The sequence below is a fragment of the Scyliorhinus canicula genome, chromosome 21 (assembly GCF_902713615.1).
Source record: "Scyliorhinus canicula chromosome 21, sScyCan1.1, whole genome shotgun sequence".
In the NCBI taxonomy this organism is placed as follows: domain Eukaryota; kingdom Metazoa; phylum Chordata; class Chondrichthyes; order Carcharhiniformes; family Scyliorhinidae; genus Scyliorhinus; species Scyliorhinus canicula.
In genome coordinates, this window is record NC_052166.1 from 53,679,441 (window position 1) to 53,696,163 (window position 16,723).

The 16,723-nt window shown below is 49.9% G+C and overlaps 1 protein-coding gene across 6 annotated transcripts in view; it reads right to left on the minus strand.

Annotated features, from left to right (window-relative positions):
* Window positions 1-16,723, minus strand: part of LOC119955411 (disabled homolog 2-interacting protein-like) — a 1,014,916-nt gene that overhangs the window by 706,052 nt on the left and 292,141 nt on the right. The window contains exon 1 of one of the 6 annotated variants that reach the window (XM_038781507.1): window positions 15,888-16,015. The exons of the other annotated variants lie outside the window; for them this stretch is intronic. Coding sequence (XP_038637435.1) covers window positions 15,888-15,960 — 73 coding nt within the window. The 5' untranslated portion in view covers window positions 15,961-16,015. Of the gene's footprint in view, window positions 1-15,887; window positions 16,016-16,723 lie in introns of those variants that run through there. 6 annotated transcript variants of the gene reach the window in all.

Sequence of the window (16,723 nt, forward strand, 5' to 3'; positions counted from 1 at the left end):
CTCGACAAAGAACAGTAGGAATAGCTGTAATTTTCTCCCTTTTTCCAAAATTGTTCAGGCCAAATACAGTACACCCAAGCTTGAGCAGCATACAAACTTGAAATCTATGCTGTACTCGTGGGGATGAGGGTTTTCACTTTTTTATATCTTACATCTAGTTCAGATAAGGGGAAGGAGCAGTTAGATGACCACAGGTGCCAATATTCACTAATATAAGGCACAAATCAGCGACCGCTTTGCGCCCTACGCGGATCCAGGCCTTCCAGATGAATAGCAGGACGGGGAAAAAATAGAGATTCGCACCAGGTGCGAACCATTTTGATTCGCCTGGCCCGCTCCCGACGTAAGTTCTGGATCTCATCCAAAAATGGCAAGAACATCATTTTTTTTGAAAAAGTTTTTTTTAAATTTAGAGTACCCAATTTTTTCCAATTAAGGGGCAATTTAGCGTGGCCAATTCACCTACTCTGCACATCTTTTGGGCTGTGGGGGCGAAACCCACGCAAACACGGGGAGAATGTGCAAACTCCACACGGACAGTGACCCAGAGCCGGGATCGAACCTGGGACCTCGGCGCCGTGAGGCAACAGGGCTAACCCACTGTGCCACCGTGCTGCCCAAGCAAGAATATAATTAACCCTAATTTGCATTAATTTCAATCTCATTAACAAGATTGAAGTCGAATGCAGCGCCCTCCTAAGAATTACCCAACTCCCCAGTGGGAAGTCTCATGGGCGGTGTTCAGTACTGCTTTTCAAAAATGTGAAGCTGGCACAGTGGGGCCTCACGGTAGCATGGTGGTTAGCATCAATGCTTCACAGCTCCAGGGTCCCAGGTTCGATTCCCGGCTGGGTCACTGTCTGTGTGGAGTCTGCACGTCCTCCCCGTGTGTGCGTGGGTTTCCTCCGGGTGCTCCGGTTTCCTCCCACAGTCCAAAGATGTGCAGGTTAGGTGGATTGGCCATGTTAAATTGCCCGTAGTGTAAGGTTAATGGGGGGATTGTTGGGTTACGGGTTACGTGGGTTTAAGTAGGGTGATCATTGCTCGGCACAACATCGAGGGCCGAAGGGCCTGTTCTGTGCTGTACTGTTCTATGTTCTATGTTCTAAGGTCTTCTATGGGGAAACTGAGGAGGTGAGTAGCCATTTCCAATTTCCTGTATGCTGCTCCAGGGCACCAGAGCTTCTGCCCTAGTGCTGGAGGTGGGGTCCTTCAAGGGGGTTAGGCTTGGTCAGGGGGCTGAAGCTTTCCATGTCGTGGGTCAACCCTGGGCCCCGCGGGATGGGGGTGGGGACGGGGTTGAGCGGCTTTGCATCCGTGAGGCCTTCAGGCTATCTTTAAATATTGTGGACACCATAACGGTGGCAACCATAGCTGCAGCCTGTCTGTCTTACTAAACTCATCCAGAACAGAGCCCTGCTGTAACTTCTCTACTGAAAGTCAATTTCACCCCCTGTGACTATGACCAACCTCTAGCTTCACAGCTGAAGGCTATTCCAAGCTGGAGGCAGCACCCCATGTTCAGGGGGACGCTGCACACCCTGAATATCCGGCCGCCCATCAGACTGAGGGGAGACCCAGATAGGAGGCCAGCGATGGCCCAAAGTGTACAGGCATCATTGGTCATTCCATGAGCTGAAAGACAGCATATTCCACAGATGATTGCATCTCCGTAGAGAGACATTGGAGCACCTTTGCCACGTCCTCGGGAACCGGTACCCTGTGGAGGAGGAGGACATACGCTCCTGGTGGCCATGAAGGGTAACGCAGCCCTAAACATTTATGTCACCAGGTCATTCCAGAGTTCAGATGGAGACCTATGTGGGGTATCACAATCTGCAGCCCACACGTGCAATGGGGGAGTGATGGATGCTTTGTATCATAGAATTCCTACAGTGCAGAAGGAGGCCATTCGGCCCATCAAGTCTGCACCGACCCTCCTAAAGAGCAGCCTACCGAGGTCTAATCCCCTGCCCTATCCCTATAACACCACCTATCCTAACCTTTGGACACCAAGGAGCAATTTAGCATGGCCAATCCACCTAACCTGCACATCTTTGGACTGTGGGAGGAAACAGGAATAACCGGAGGAAACCCATGAGGGTACGGGGAACACCTGCAAACTCCATACAGTCACCCAAGACTGGAATCAAACCCAGCTCCCTGGTGCTGTGTGACAGTAGAGCTAACTATTGTGCCGCCATGCCACCTGGGCTTGTATGCCCAGGCATCAAACTATATCGTCTTCTAGCTGGACCAGGCCCACCAAGATGCAGGGCAGCAAGGCTGCCTCCCCACTCCCCGTACTTCAACCATCACACCGCCCTCTCCGCCATCACCCTGCTCACCCATTCAATCATTCCTGGGAGATGGGCCTTATCACTAAACGAGGCAGAAGAGTGATGATAACTTGCTGTATGAAAGCTTTGGTGTTCCTCAGTTTCTACTAAAGTCTGACCCCTGTCTTTCTACTGATAGCGTGCTCACACATCCTCTGAATGGGGTCTGCATTGGGGGATTTGATCTTGGAACACTGTATCAGTAGGGGAGTGGGGGACACAGAGGGCGGAGGGTAACAGGGGATGGGGATGTGGCCAGACCCGCTGTGAAGATTAACGCGACAGATGCTTCACATTTAGAGGTGTGACATGTTTTACTGTGACAGATTTCCATTTTCCCCTAGCTACAGAGAGTGGCCCCACCAGTGTCCACAGTGCTGCTCATTCTTCTTGATCTTTCATGGATGGGTGCTATGTGTGTCCCCAGGATGCACAACAGGGGCAGAGGCAGCCTGCTGCTTTCTGCACACAGTGGCCTTTGATGCTCCACGCAGACATCCTCTGAAGGACCTGGAGCAAGGGACCCCGGCAATTTACCGGTGTCACTAGCTCGCTGTGCTACCCTGTTCTGCCCGCTGCCCTTGAAATGCTGCAGTATCAGGAGACGGAGATTCGGAAGAACTTGAGCCAACCATCATCTCCTTGGTGGCTAGCCCCGGGTTGACCAGTTCTTCCTCTTCCCAGATGGTTCCAGTGGGGCCCTCACTTGACACAAGTCATACAGTAGGACTCCATGGGACGGAGGGGTAGCTGCAGTGAGCTCCAGAGGCCTCTGAGTCATCTGATGCTGCCAGTCCTGGAGGCTTCCCATTGTCTCACCAATAGTCCTCAGTGACTGGGCCATGCTCTACAGTGCACCCAGTCTGGGACACGCTCCTCAGCGACTGGCACATGGTCATCACAGACTGAGCCATGCCTTGGACACCACCACTCAAGACGCGGATGCTATGCTCCAGGTTTTCCACTGCGGTCGCTACATTGTTGGCATTTTGGCACCAACTCCATGCTTGAATCCTTTGGCACTCCTCCAATCGACCTTACAGACACTAGAATGTCACTGACACCTCCTTCTGAATCTCACAGCTATAATCTATCACCTGCATCAGCTTTGGGAGATCACTGTCCAAAGGCTCAGCATCTGGCTGGGGCCCAGCTGTGCCCTGGGATCTAGCAACCTCCTACTGCTCTCTCCCAAGGATGTTCCTGCCTCCACCTGATGTGCATCAACAACTGTGTGGTGCTCACCAGACTGTGCCCCACAAGCCTGTTCACTAATGTCGCCCATTGAGATGTGCATCTCTGCACTGGTGGAAGGTGGGGGTGATAGCTGTGATGCCTCATCGGTGGTCTCCTCTGAGCTCTCTCCACAGTGTTCTCTTCGACGCTGGCTGGCCAGGCCTCATCAAATGGTGATCCTGCAATACAATGGACATGTGGGCCGGGATTCTCCCCTACCCGGCGGGGCCCCGACATGTTGGAATGGCGTGAACCACTCCGGCATCGGGCCACCCCAAAGGTGCGGAAGTCTCCGCACCTTTAGGGGCCAAGCCCTCACATTGAGGGGCTAGGCCCGTGCCGGAGTGGTTCCCACTCCGCCGGCTGGCATGAACGGCCTTTGATGCCACGTCAGCTGGGGCCGAAAGGACTTCGCCAGCTGGCGTAAGTCCGCGCATGCGCCGAAGCATCAGCGGCTGCTGACGTCATACCGGCGCATGCACACGGGAGGGGGTCTCTTCCGCCTCTGCCATGGTGAAGACCATGGCGAAGGCGGAAGAAAAAGAGTGCCCCCACGGCACAGGCCTGCCCGCCAATTGGTGGGCCCCAATCACGGGCCAGGCCACCGTGGGGGCACCCCCCGGGGTCAGATCGCCCCGCACCCCCAGGACCCCGGCGCCCGCCCGCACCGCCAATCCCGCCAGTCAGGTAGGTGGTTTAATCCACGTCGGCGGGAGAGGCCTGTCAGCGACGGGACTTCGGCCCATCGTGGGCCGGAGAATCGCTGCGGGGGGCCCACCTACCGGCGCAGGGGGCCCGCGGTATTGACGCCAGCCCCGGGCAATTCTCCGACCCGGCAGGGGGTTGGAGAATCCCGCCCGTGGTCAGTGAGAAGGATCATTTGTCTGACATGAACAACTCACTCGACATAGGTCATCTGGGTGAAGGGGCAGTGGATCCTCACCTCTGTGGCGCAGGGTAAACTTGTTGTCAGTGATTGCGCTCTCCTCAGGCAACCCCATGATTTCCAAGGCCTGTTTCCCATAGGGGGTGAGGACTCTTAATTTCTGGGATTCCTCCACCCACAATTTGGCCCTTTGCCATTTATTATGGGCTATCTTCTCCTGTGGGGACAAAGGGAGAAAATTGAGAACCGCACGCTTGATGGATTGGTTGGGGGGGGGGGGGGGGGGGGGGGGGGGAGTCTATAGCAGGTGGCTTGCATGGGCACCACACCTGGACATGAAGGTGTTGCGCTGGTAGAGGTTCTGAAGAGCAAGCTTGAAAATCGGATGTGGGGAGGGTGCAAGGTGTCAGTCAGACGATTGGGGTGGGGGTGATTTGGGAATTCGAGAGCTGGGAGGCAGAACCAATGCCAGGACAGAAGTGGTTACTTACCCTTGCAGCTCATTGGAGGTCGCTGGTCTTGTTCAGACATTGGACAACAGTCCTCCACATCATGCTGCCCGCACTGATAGTTGCTGCCACTGCCTCCCAGGTAGCATTTCTCATCCTGCTGCCTGGGGGAACAGAGTGCCCAGCCTCTCAACCACAGCACTGAGAAGTCTGGCATCCCGAAGGCGAGGAGCAAGTCTGCGCTCTGCTATGCTTGTGTGTTGGCTGGGAGAGTGTGGTGAGGGAGCGTTTAAAAGCAGCTCCCCCTTGTTAGTGGCAAGCAGCTGAGAAGCAAGTCAGGTAAATCAGACGGTGAAGGAGCCAGTAATGTCAAGAATCTCACGGGAGCTTCTTTTTTGGCACAAAGTGCGGTTGAACACAGACTGCAATCGCGCCAACATGGCCCTTGCACAACTCGCCGCTAAACGCACCCAAAACCAGACATTAACTTTGACCCGCTGAATCGCACCCAGAATATTTTGATCAGCACAGGGTTTAGTTCCAGCTGAGGTACACTCAGGCCTGCTTCCTCGCCCTACCTGTAGTTTTAAATTTTTTTTGAAATATTTAGTTCAGCGAATACTCACCAAGGACCTGCCTTCAAGCAGAGAATTCAAAATAGATCAGAGAGAATCAATGAATGAAACAGAACCAGAGCAGATAGCGTGGTCCATTTTACCTGTGCTGACTCTTTGATAGAGCTATTCTAATTGATGCCATTCCTCTTATATTTCCCGTAGCCCTGCAAATTTTTGCTATATTTCATTTCATCCAAATGCTAGTGCTGTGTCATTGATTCAGCTGAACCACAGACTGCTTTTTGATTGAAGTTCAGTCTCAGAGAGATCATTCAACATCTTTTGAATACACAATAAAATGTAAGACAGGTGTATCTTTCGTAACTGCATTAGATGAACAATCATTCAAAAATGTTTGTTCACACTGACATTAGATTCAGAAGAATCTCTCCAACTGCCTGTTTGATACATAAGATACCTGGCCATACTAAAGATAATATAAGATTTAATCGAAAGCTGAAAAATGCTGGAAACACTCAGCAGTTCAGTCATTACCTATGGCGAGAAATATTTCGGTTGAGGATCCATCATCAGGACAGTCTGAGTAACAATGGGAAGATTTTCACTGACTCCACCAGGAAACAACGGGGCAGTAGAGCCCTGTAAAGTCTTGTGATAAAACAACCATCCTCAATCTGGCCATGACACCCTGAAAGGGACCTACCACTGGGGTACCCAAGTGCTCACCTGTGTAAAGTGGCTGGAACTTTTCAATGTGCAACCCATACACTGGATCTTGATTGCCACATTGGGAGACAAGTAGGCAAAACCTGCATCATGCGTGGGTTTCCCTGTTTTACCTGGCAGTACGGGTGAAAATGACCAAAATTTATAAATTTAAGATTACTTTTGTAGTGGCAATAGGAGAGGAATACCGATCGTAATTATAGTTTTTGTCACAGTAATAACACATAGCAAATCAATGTTAATGGCAGAGGGAACTAGTGCAACACCACTATGCAATGTACAAACTGCCAAATGCAACAGACTGAAATAATACTGTGTTTTGGTATCTTCAACACAATTCTGCAAATAATATCTAAGTACGTTTTGGTAGCAGCGCATAGACAAGATGCACAGGTATACCAATCTCCTTTGCCTCGAGATACGACGGTCTGAGTTCAGATTTACAATTCTTCTTTTCAAACTCTTGTTTTTAACTTTTTATGTCAGGATGAGTACTAATTAAGGGTGTAGTGTTTCTCATGGGAATGGAGGAGGAAACTGCATAGCTTAATTAAATTCAATCTCAGAGTCACAGCATTGCCCGTACCCGAGAATGCTTTAATTGTTTGCACTCTCAACTACATTGTGGTACAACAGAAAGCAGTACAAGAGAAACAAAAACTAATTGACAGTGGGGAGAATGAACAAAAACCAGCTCATGTGTCTGCCTTTAATCAGTTATGTTCTCATGAAAATGTAGCTTGTTGCTAAGTAACAGGCAATAAGGGATGTAGATCACAATCCAGAATTAGAACAGTAAAACATTCAAACAAGTTTCTGATGTAAAGAACAGCCTGAACTTTGCTTCAAAAAAACCTTTTCAACAGAAAATTCTGTGCACCTTTTCAGTTTAATTCGCTGTTCAGACCAGTCAATAGATAGATAAGCACAAAGCATTTTGGTTAACTTTGACATTAATCTATTGAAAATTACTTTTAAAGTTATCACCATCCAATTCAGTTGCATCAAGGTGATTCTACTGAACATCTGAGGCAGGATTCTCCCAGCCCTGGGCCGGGCCGGAGAATACCCGAGACCGGGCCACGCCACCCCGACACCGGCAAGCGATTCTCCGCTCTGCGGCGCCGGTCCTGGACCGCTCTACGCGGCCGGCCGATTCTCCGGCCCGGATGGGCCGAGGGGCCGGCAGAAAGAGCAGAGTCCAGCTGCCGCTGTTCTAACCTGCTCTGGGCCGGCAGGACCTTGGCATGTAAGGGTCGGGTGGCGGCCTTTGTTGGGGGAGGGAGGGTCCGACACCGGCCGGGGGGGGGGGGCACCGATGTGGCCTGGCCTCCTTTCCTACGCGCCGGCCCCTGTAGCCCTGCGCCATGTTGCGTTGGGGTCGGCGCTTTGAAGGAGGCCACTGTGCATGTCCTCATTGGCGCCAGCGCAACTGCGCATGCAGGCATCCTGCGGCGCACAGTTCGCGGCGGGATCGGCAGCTGGAGCAGCGCAAACCGCTCCAGCGCCGTGCTGGCCCCCTGTCGGGGCCAGAATTAGTCGTGGGAGCCGCCTGTTCACGCCGTCGAAAAACACGGCGGCGTTTCCGATGGCGTGGACACTCTGCCACGGGATTGGAGAATCCAGCCCCCCTGGTCTTTTTGCAGGGTGAAACAGTGCAATGTCACAGAAGGTAACCACTGTTTAGGAAGTCTATTCTTGGAACACACTGCAGGGCACCCCTGATCAACTTAGCCACCTGATATATCTTTTCAATGGTTTGTAATAGGAGCTTTGTTGTATTGCTCCCCTGCAGCCATTGTAATCCTCAGTACATAAACAATAAAGGAGGCACAGAAAGCCTTTATCATTCAGAAGATATCCTCAAACTTACCCTTACTGTTGAAACAGAGCTGTGATGTAAGACTACCACAATATTAATAATCTGTTATTTCTCAGTGTTACATCTACACAATCTGAGTCCCCTGGAAGACTTCATAAAAATTAACCATCTTCACACTCATCAGTCTGAGATTACTTCAGTGAGATAAAGTATGCAACCTTGGCAAAAAAAGGTATCTGTAAACATACAGGCCGCGATTCTCCGCTCCCCATGCCAGGGGGGAGAATCGCGGGTGGGCCGGGCGAATCACGCCACGCCGCCCTGGCACCCCCCGCGATTCTCTCTCTCTCTTTCCCCCCCCCCCTCCCAAAATGGCATGTCGCGTTTTGCGACACGCCGCTCAGAGAATCGCCGCTCGCCGTTTTTCCCGGCGACCGGCGATTCGTGGGCCGAGCAGCTTGACGACCCCGACCGGTTCACGCCGGCGGCAAGCACACCTGGTCGTTGCCAGCGTGAACATCGCGCGACAGGTAAGTGTGGGGCCTGTGGGGCGCTGAGAGAGGATCGAGAACCATGGGCGTGCTCGTGAGGTGACTGGCCCGCGATCGGTGCCCACCGATCGTCGGGCCGGCGTCTCTAAGAGGCGCACTCTTTCCCCTCCGCCGCCCCGCAAGATCAAGCCGCCATGTCTTGCGGGGCAGAAGACGGCAACCGCGCATGCGCGGGTTGGAGCCGGCCAACCTGCGCATGTACGGCTGACGTCACTTAGGCGCCGCCGGCCGCGTCATACTCGGCGTGCCGCTTTGATGCAAGCATCAATGCCCGGCGGCCCGATATCCGCGCAATGCCACTCCTGGGGGGGGGGGGGAGAAATAGGGGGCGAGGAGCGGCATCCGACACCGGAGTGAAACACTCCGGGTTTCACGAGAATCGCGCCCAGACTCTCCAGGGATTTTTTTTTTTTGCAGGAGCCAATTGCACATTTTAGGGAAGAAAAATATTTTATATACCTTCAAGGGACTGATCCATGAAAAGTTACTACGTTGTCCCATACCACAACTCTTACAAACCTCTTTGCAATTTATTTAAGTGGAGATATGTATCCTATTCCCACATCTGCATGCCTTCCTCTTAACAGAGACCTATGCTTCACAATAGATGTGGACCATCTGTGAGAGATTCTTTGCAAGTGTGCAAAGTCTATTGAAAGGAATAAACACGATGAGCTAAAAAGTCTTTTCAAATTCTTTATCTTACACCACCATCTCATTTCCACTCTCAAGGCAAACAAAAGGTTTTTATAACTCTTTAGAAATAACTCACACTGCAATTTAATACTTCATGATTATCCAGCATAGTTTAACATGGTTCATGACGGTTACTTGTTACAAGATTAATTCAAAATGCCTGCCTTTTCTTGTCAGTTTGGGTCTTTTATGTCTTTCTTGTGAAGACCATGAATTAGATTCAATTTGAATTGTTTTTTTGGAGCAAGCAATGAGATGGATTAAGAGCTTGTCCTGTCCACTCTGCGCATTGGTTTTGTAACTTTAAGAATAGAGTAAATAAAATGCTAGTCATACTTTCTTTTCCCTATGATTATATACATACATAGAGCTATTTCAGCCTAAAAGACCATGGCATTAGTATTAAGCTTATGAATCAAAAGATTCAAGAATGACACAATTAAAAATCTTGTAATGCCAGCAAGATTGTAACGTTTACGTTAAAAGGTTGAGATTATTGTGGTAAAATTATTTTTGATGTACATATCCAAACTAAAGTGTGGCATCATTGGTGATGTCGATTACAAGACTCCAGTAAGATTAGAAGGCAATGAAAATTACACTCATTTTGGGTGAGCAATTGGAACAGATCTACCTACTGTATCTTATAAGTTTATCCTGAATGGCAATTCACCCATCGTTACAGGATGCAGATTTGGTAAAAGAAACAATAGCAATAAAAAGAACATCTTATAATCAATGGTAAAAATATGACAGTGAACACCACCTTTGGAGATTGGTTATAATGAGCAGAATTATAGACCACTTAACAGTTGCAGGTGTGTTTGCTGCTTGCAAATGCCTGGAGGTTGCTGTTTCTGTTTCCTCCTTTTCTGTAGCCAGAAAGAAGGACAATTTTTTGAAGATGCCTGGGTCCTGGAACACCGGGCTCAGGGGGATGTACGAGTCCAGAAGGGAATGTGGTTTGAAGCAAGAAGACGTCGCGCGACCTGGTGCGCGACATTAATCTAAATGGGCCACCTGGTGACACCGTTGAAGAAATGCTTTCGCAGATTTTTGATGCTTTTGTTGCAGGTGTGGGGAGTGGTGTATATAACTGGAACGTCACCACGGGTTAAACACGCTGGAAGTCAAGGATGTACAACTGCACCTTGAGTGCCAGTGGAATATGTGAATGCAGGATTTGGGTCAAGTGAGATTGGGCCATGTGGGAGGCCTGCACAGCTGCGGCTCCTGGATGGAGAATGGCACTGATATGTGGAACAAGTAACACATTGATGGACAGATCATTTCTATGACAAAGTTCTGGACATGATAACACATTCTCAGGCTTATCCTCCGTTTCTGTAGAGGAACCTGCGAGTGTGATACCCTGTGTTTGTTATTTTCTGCAAATAAGCCGATATAGCTTTGTATTGGTACCAATGTGGAACGGTAACATTTCCTTGTTATTTAATAGTTAGTGTGATATATGGAATGTTATCGTTTAATAAACAAAATATTCCCAGAGGCAAGTTCTGAGAGGGCGGCTGTGGGGGGTATTTGATAGGACAGGAAGGTCCAGGAGGGGCAGTCCATTGTCTCCCCCGATTAAGTCTGGGGTGGGAAGGCTTCCAGGCAGCAACTAATACTCATTCAAGGGCCACATCCCAGTGCTGCTGGATTTCAGTCAGCGGCAGTCAGGGGACTTGCCATGCAGGGAAAAGCATCCAATAAACACAAGGCGCCTAACAAATATCCCTGACACAAACATTAGTTCTGCTCAGTAATACAAGTAAACCCATCCAAAACAAGTTGTTAACTTTTTATTCAATACCATAATGTGTACAAATTCTCTTCTGCCTCAGTTATTGTTCTACCTTGCTCACAATATACTGTTCATTTCCAGACTGAAGGATTAAAATGACAACTTTCACAACATCATCCCTCAAAGTCTATGTACACGGTTGAATGCTCTTGGCCCTGTTTATGTGGTTGTTATTAAGAGTTGTTTTTGTGCATTATTGGTTACTTTGCATGTTCCAGTTTTCTCCCACTAAATAAACATTTTCTCTCCCACTAAATAAGTTAACAACAGGAATTTTCAGTACTTGGGCCCAGGTGAGCATTTATTTTTTTTTAAATTTAGAGTACCCAATTATTTTTTCTTTCCAATTAAGGGGCAGTTTAGTGTGGTCCATCCACCTAACCGGCACATCTTTCGGTTGTGGGGGTGAAACCCATGCAGAGATGGGGCAAATGTGCAAACTCCATATGGACAGTGACCCGGGGCTGGGATTCGAACCTGGGTCCTCAGCGCGCGGTCTCAGTGCTAACCACTGCGCCCTTCCAGATGAGCATTTGAACTTAAGCCATAGCTCCTGAAAGAAAGCCAGGCCTATCTCAGATATCCCCCATCAAATGCTGCATTCTACTTTGGGAATCACCTTTGTAGTTTTAAAAACCAGTTACAATCACAGTTACAATCCCAAACTGTGACACAAGTGTGGTTATTGGACAGTGATAATATACACCGTTCCACAAATTCCTTGTCAAAAGTTTACTTTTAAATTATTATTAATCCCATTCATCCACAAACAAAGTGAACAAGTAACAAATACCAACAGTCTGGCTGTGTGGATTACGAACAACACTTGTTATTAACTTTGACTGAAAAATTATTTCAGAACTTTAGACATTCGGACCATATAAAGTAACATGTTTATTTGTTCTGCTTTGTTATCTGTGTTTGGAGTAGTTAGAGGGGGAATTCGCATTATTTATTTTGATCGTCTTGAATTTGAGTAAATCAGTTGAAGATTAAACGCCTGCACTGTCAGCAAAACTGAAGGTGACACTTGAGGCATTAGGGAGAGAAAATAATGACAAAAGAAAACAAAAACTGCAAACAATTTGAAATATATCAGATCAGTTAAGTACATTAATTTGTTATCACAGCATGAAGCAATCCCAGAATAAATAAGGAACAGAGAATCAAAACAGATAAACTACCATCTTAGGTTATTGTTAATTCAACTAAATTAAGCACACAGGTATTGTTGCTAAACTGATAACCTCTTTCTTTTCCTTAATGACTCTCTCTTAATGACCATTACACAATGCTATTTAAGAACATAATTGTCTTTATAAGAGTTTTATGGTTGTTTTCGAAAGTTTAGTTTCCTTGGTTTGGTTGAGAGAAAATGTAAAAAATGCATTTTGAGCAGTTGCACTCTGCATTCTGAATGAATTCCCTCAAAACAAAATTAAAAGTTAATGCTGCTCTCTCTTACCGTATTATTTTAAATACATGTAGCGCATAGTAAATATGTACTTTTTCAGATGATTATTATTTTTTCTGACATTTCTACTATATTACATTGCACGACTCTACGGATTACTGTTCAATCAGAGCTATTTAGACATAATTGCCTCATTCAGTGGTTTAAAATTCTCTCATTTTAAGTGGAAGACGGATAGGGTGCGATTCTCTGGCCTAGTTGCGCTCTCGCTCGAGCGAAATAAGGCCAGTGAGTAGCGGGAGAGGCCGAAAACAACAACCATGCCAGGCACCAGTTTGCGATGCAACCAGCCCACTCCTGTAGGAGAAATCGGAATCCCGTCATAGTGTGGCGAGAGTTGTCAATAATTTTGCCTAATGGAATAGTGCAGATGGGGTTTAGATTGGTTCCACAGGTCGGCGCAACATCGGAGGCCGAAGGACCTGTACCGCGCTGTAATGTTCTATGTTCTAGTTGTACAGAGTTGCTGCTGTTGAGCTGGTGCACAATTACTTTTTTTTGGTCTGTTTGGGTGTGCCCTTCTCTTCTATACATGTTTCTTATTCTGTGTACATAACGGTAAATATACTTTGTTCAAAAACTCAATAAAAACATTTATAAAGAAAAAGTGTGGCGAGAAACCAATTAGCAGCACTTCAGCCCTATTTCCATAAATTAACAGGAGCCACCCCTTATCCAATGGCCTCCCATGATTCATCAGCCTCCTCAACAAGTAGTCATTCTGACGCCAATTAGTACTGGTTTTGAAAAACGTGAATTTGGCAGACGGGCTTCTGTGGGAGCCATCTTTCCTCACAGGCAAAGAGCTCGGTGGGAGCCATCTTTCCTCACAGGCAAAGAGCCCGGAAGCGCTGGGCTTCCCACCCCAGCGCTCGTCAGGTGGTGGGGCTCCACGGCTGGGCGGGGGGGGGGGGGGGGGGGGTAGACTCCAGCTGGAGTTGGCGGACCCTCCGCAGATGTGGAACTCCATGTGATGGTGGGGAGAGGTGCTGTGGGGGAGGGAGCAACCAGGGGGCAAACGCGTGTGGCACCACCATGCCAACCCCTGGATAGTGTCTATCCGTTCTGCGGTCAACCCTTGTCCCTGCCTGTATGCCGAATGATAACTCATAACCCCCACCTCTGGCCGTGCGGCTGAAGGCTATTATTAATATGGAATTGGCAATCGTGGTTAAGTGAGTACTTCACACAACCCAAGTGGATTCCCAAGGGTGGAAGGCCATGTAGCATGTGGGAATCATTGCCTGGCATCCCAATCAGGCCATTTTGCCTTGACGCTGTGCCCGAGTACTGCTGGAGGCAACACCACACATGCAGCGGCCAACATCCGAACACCCAGGGTCTGTGTCCCATCACTGCAGGGTGCTGGATTTATGCTGGCACTGTCGAGGGCAGGGGGATAATGATTACCCACCCCCTCATCCCCTACCTACCCTCCTCCCCCCGGTGCCCTCAGGTGATCTTCGATGTGCTTGGCCCTTATAGCTCTATAGGGGCAGCAGGGTAGCATGGTGGTTAGCATAAATGCTTCACAGCTCCAGGGTCCCAGGTTCGATTCCCGGCTGGGTCACTGTCTGTGTGGAGTCTGCACGTCCTCCCCCTGTGTGCGAGGGTTTCCTCCGGGTGCTCCGGTTTCCTCCCACAGTCCAAAGATGTGCGGGTTAGGTGGATTGGCCATGCTAAATTGCCCGTAGTGTCCTAATAAAGTAAGGTTAAGGGGGGGTTGTTGGGTTACGGGTATAGGGTGGATACGTGGGTTGAGTAGGGTGATCATGGCTCGGCACAACATTGAGGGCCGAAGGGCCTGTTCTGTGCTGTACCGTTCTATGTTCTACATCTAGGTGTCTCCCCAGGATGCACAGAGGTGGAGGCAACCAGCTGCTTACCACGTCATGTGGCGTTCGATGCCCCTGGCGGGCGCTTTCTGGGGGCTCTGGGGCTGGAGGACCCCGGCTCACTTGTTGGTGGCATGGCCTGTCCCGTGTGCTGACCGTCTCATCAGAGAGGTGAATCTCGGGGGAGCTGGTGGCCACCGTAGCCACTCCATGGGACGGGTCCGGGTTGGCACCCAGCGCCCCCTTCTCCCGCTCGGTGCTCATAGGGCCGTGGGTTCACATTGCAACAGTGGGGCAGCTGGTTTGAGCCCTGGCTGCTCCTGCATCACCTAGCTCTGCCTGCACTATTGTGTCAACGCCCTCGGTGATACTCCTCAGTGATTGGACCATGCTCTTCAGCGCCTCAGCAATGCCCACCTGCAACTGGGACATGTTCCGCAGTGCCTCGGCCATTCCCATCTGAGGGCGGGACATGTCACGCAGCACCACATCAAGGTCAGCCCCGGTACTGGGTAATATCCTAAGCGAGTTGGACATTCTGCCGAGACCCTCAGCCATGGCCGTCACTGACTGCGTAACGTCTTGAGCGCCTTCACTAATGGTGCCGACGTGGTGTACCATGCTCTCCACTGTGGTCCGACATCTACAGCACCCATAGCCTCTGGGACTCCTCCAATCGGCTACGGACCTGCTGAAGTGTCACTGACATCTCCCTCGGAATGTCCAAACCCCACCCTAATGTCTCCATCTTCTCTGGGTAACCCTGTACCAGAGGTTCAGCATCAGGCTGGGACCCAGCTGGGTTCTGGGATCCAGCAGACCTCCGACTGCTGCCTCGCCTGGGGGTTCCTACCTCCACCTGATGTACATCAGCAGCAGTGTGGTGCTCACCAGATTGTGCCCCAGAAGCCTGTCCACTATCTTTTCCCACTGACGTGTGTGTACCTGCACTGGTGGAGGGTGAGGATGACAGCTGTGACGCCTCCATCATGTCTTAATAATCATCTTTCTTAGTGTCACAAGTAGGCTTACATTAACACTGCAATGAAGTTACTGTGAAAATCCCCATGTCGCCTCATTCCGGCACCTGTTCGTGTATAGTGAGAGAGGATTCAGGATGTCCAATTCACCTAATAAGCACCTCTTTTGGGACTTGTGGGAGGAAACCATGGCATCCAGATAAAACCCATGCAGACACAGGGAGAACGTGCAGACTCCACATAGACAGTGACCCAAGCCGGAAATCAAATCCGGGTCCCTGGCCCTGTGAAGCATCAATGCTAACCACTGTGTTACCATGCCTCAGAGCTCCCCTCCGAGGTGTACTCCTGGGAGGTTGGAGAGGGGGGGCACCCGGGATGGGCTGGCACCGTCAGCTGGAGGACCTGCGGGAGTATGGGCATGTGATCAGTAAGGATGGGTCAGTCAGTAAGGCAATAACAACTCACGTTTGACAGGTCTTCCGGGTGCAACCCGGTGGTTCCTTACCTCTGCGGCTTCCACCAACCTCCGTGTGGGTGACCGCCCTGTCCTCGGCCACCCCGCCACTTCCTGAACGCATTCCTCGAAGGAGATGAGGATTCTAAAGACCGGCACCCTGACACCAATCTTGGTTCTCTCTCCACGGTTGTGTGAGAGATTTTCCTTCGGAGACACAGAGAAGGCATCATTAGCCACCCACGTGGTTCATGGTGGGCCAGGGGGGAAGTGAAGGAAGGGTCAGGGGGTTGAAGGGAAAACAGGAATGAAGGAAGGGTTGGGGTTGCAAGGAATTGGGGAGGTGGATCCTCACGTGAGGGCAGAAAAGTCTAAGGGGGGTGAGATTGGTGTCAACTCACTCATGCTGCCTGGTGTAGGTCAGCGACTTTTTTTCAGCACAGGTCAAGCCTCTTTGTCACACTCACGGAGCTTACAGCCACTACCACATCGCCCCAGGCATCACTGGCTGCCATGTAGCTCACCCTCCGGGACCCTCGGGAAAATAGAACTCTCTCTCCTGGCCTCCACTGCGTCTAGGAGCCTCCCCAGATCCGCATCGCTGAATCTTAGTGACTCAGGTTGGTTGAACAAGTGCAGCTTAAGTGTTGCTTGGCCTTGTTAGCGAGCGTGGTGCTGGCGAATCGGCTGGCGAGCCTCCATTTGCGGTGAGAAGCCCGTGGGGCATCGTTAATTGGACCAATTAACATTGAAAAGCATTGCCGGCCTCGCTGGGCCAAGTAAGGGAAGCCCGCGGCACATCCCGCTCGCTACCATACTTAGAAACATTCCAGAGAATCACGCCCACAAATGCTCACTATCTAGTAAATTTAGATAGTCAGTAAATT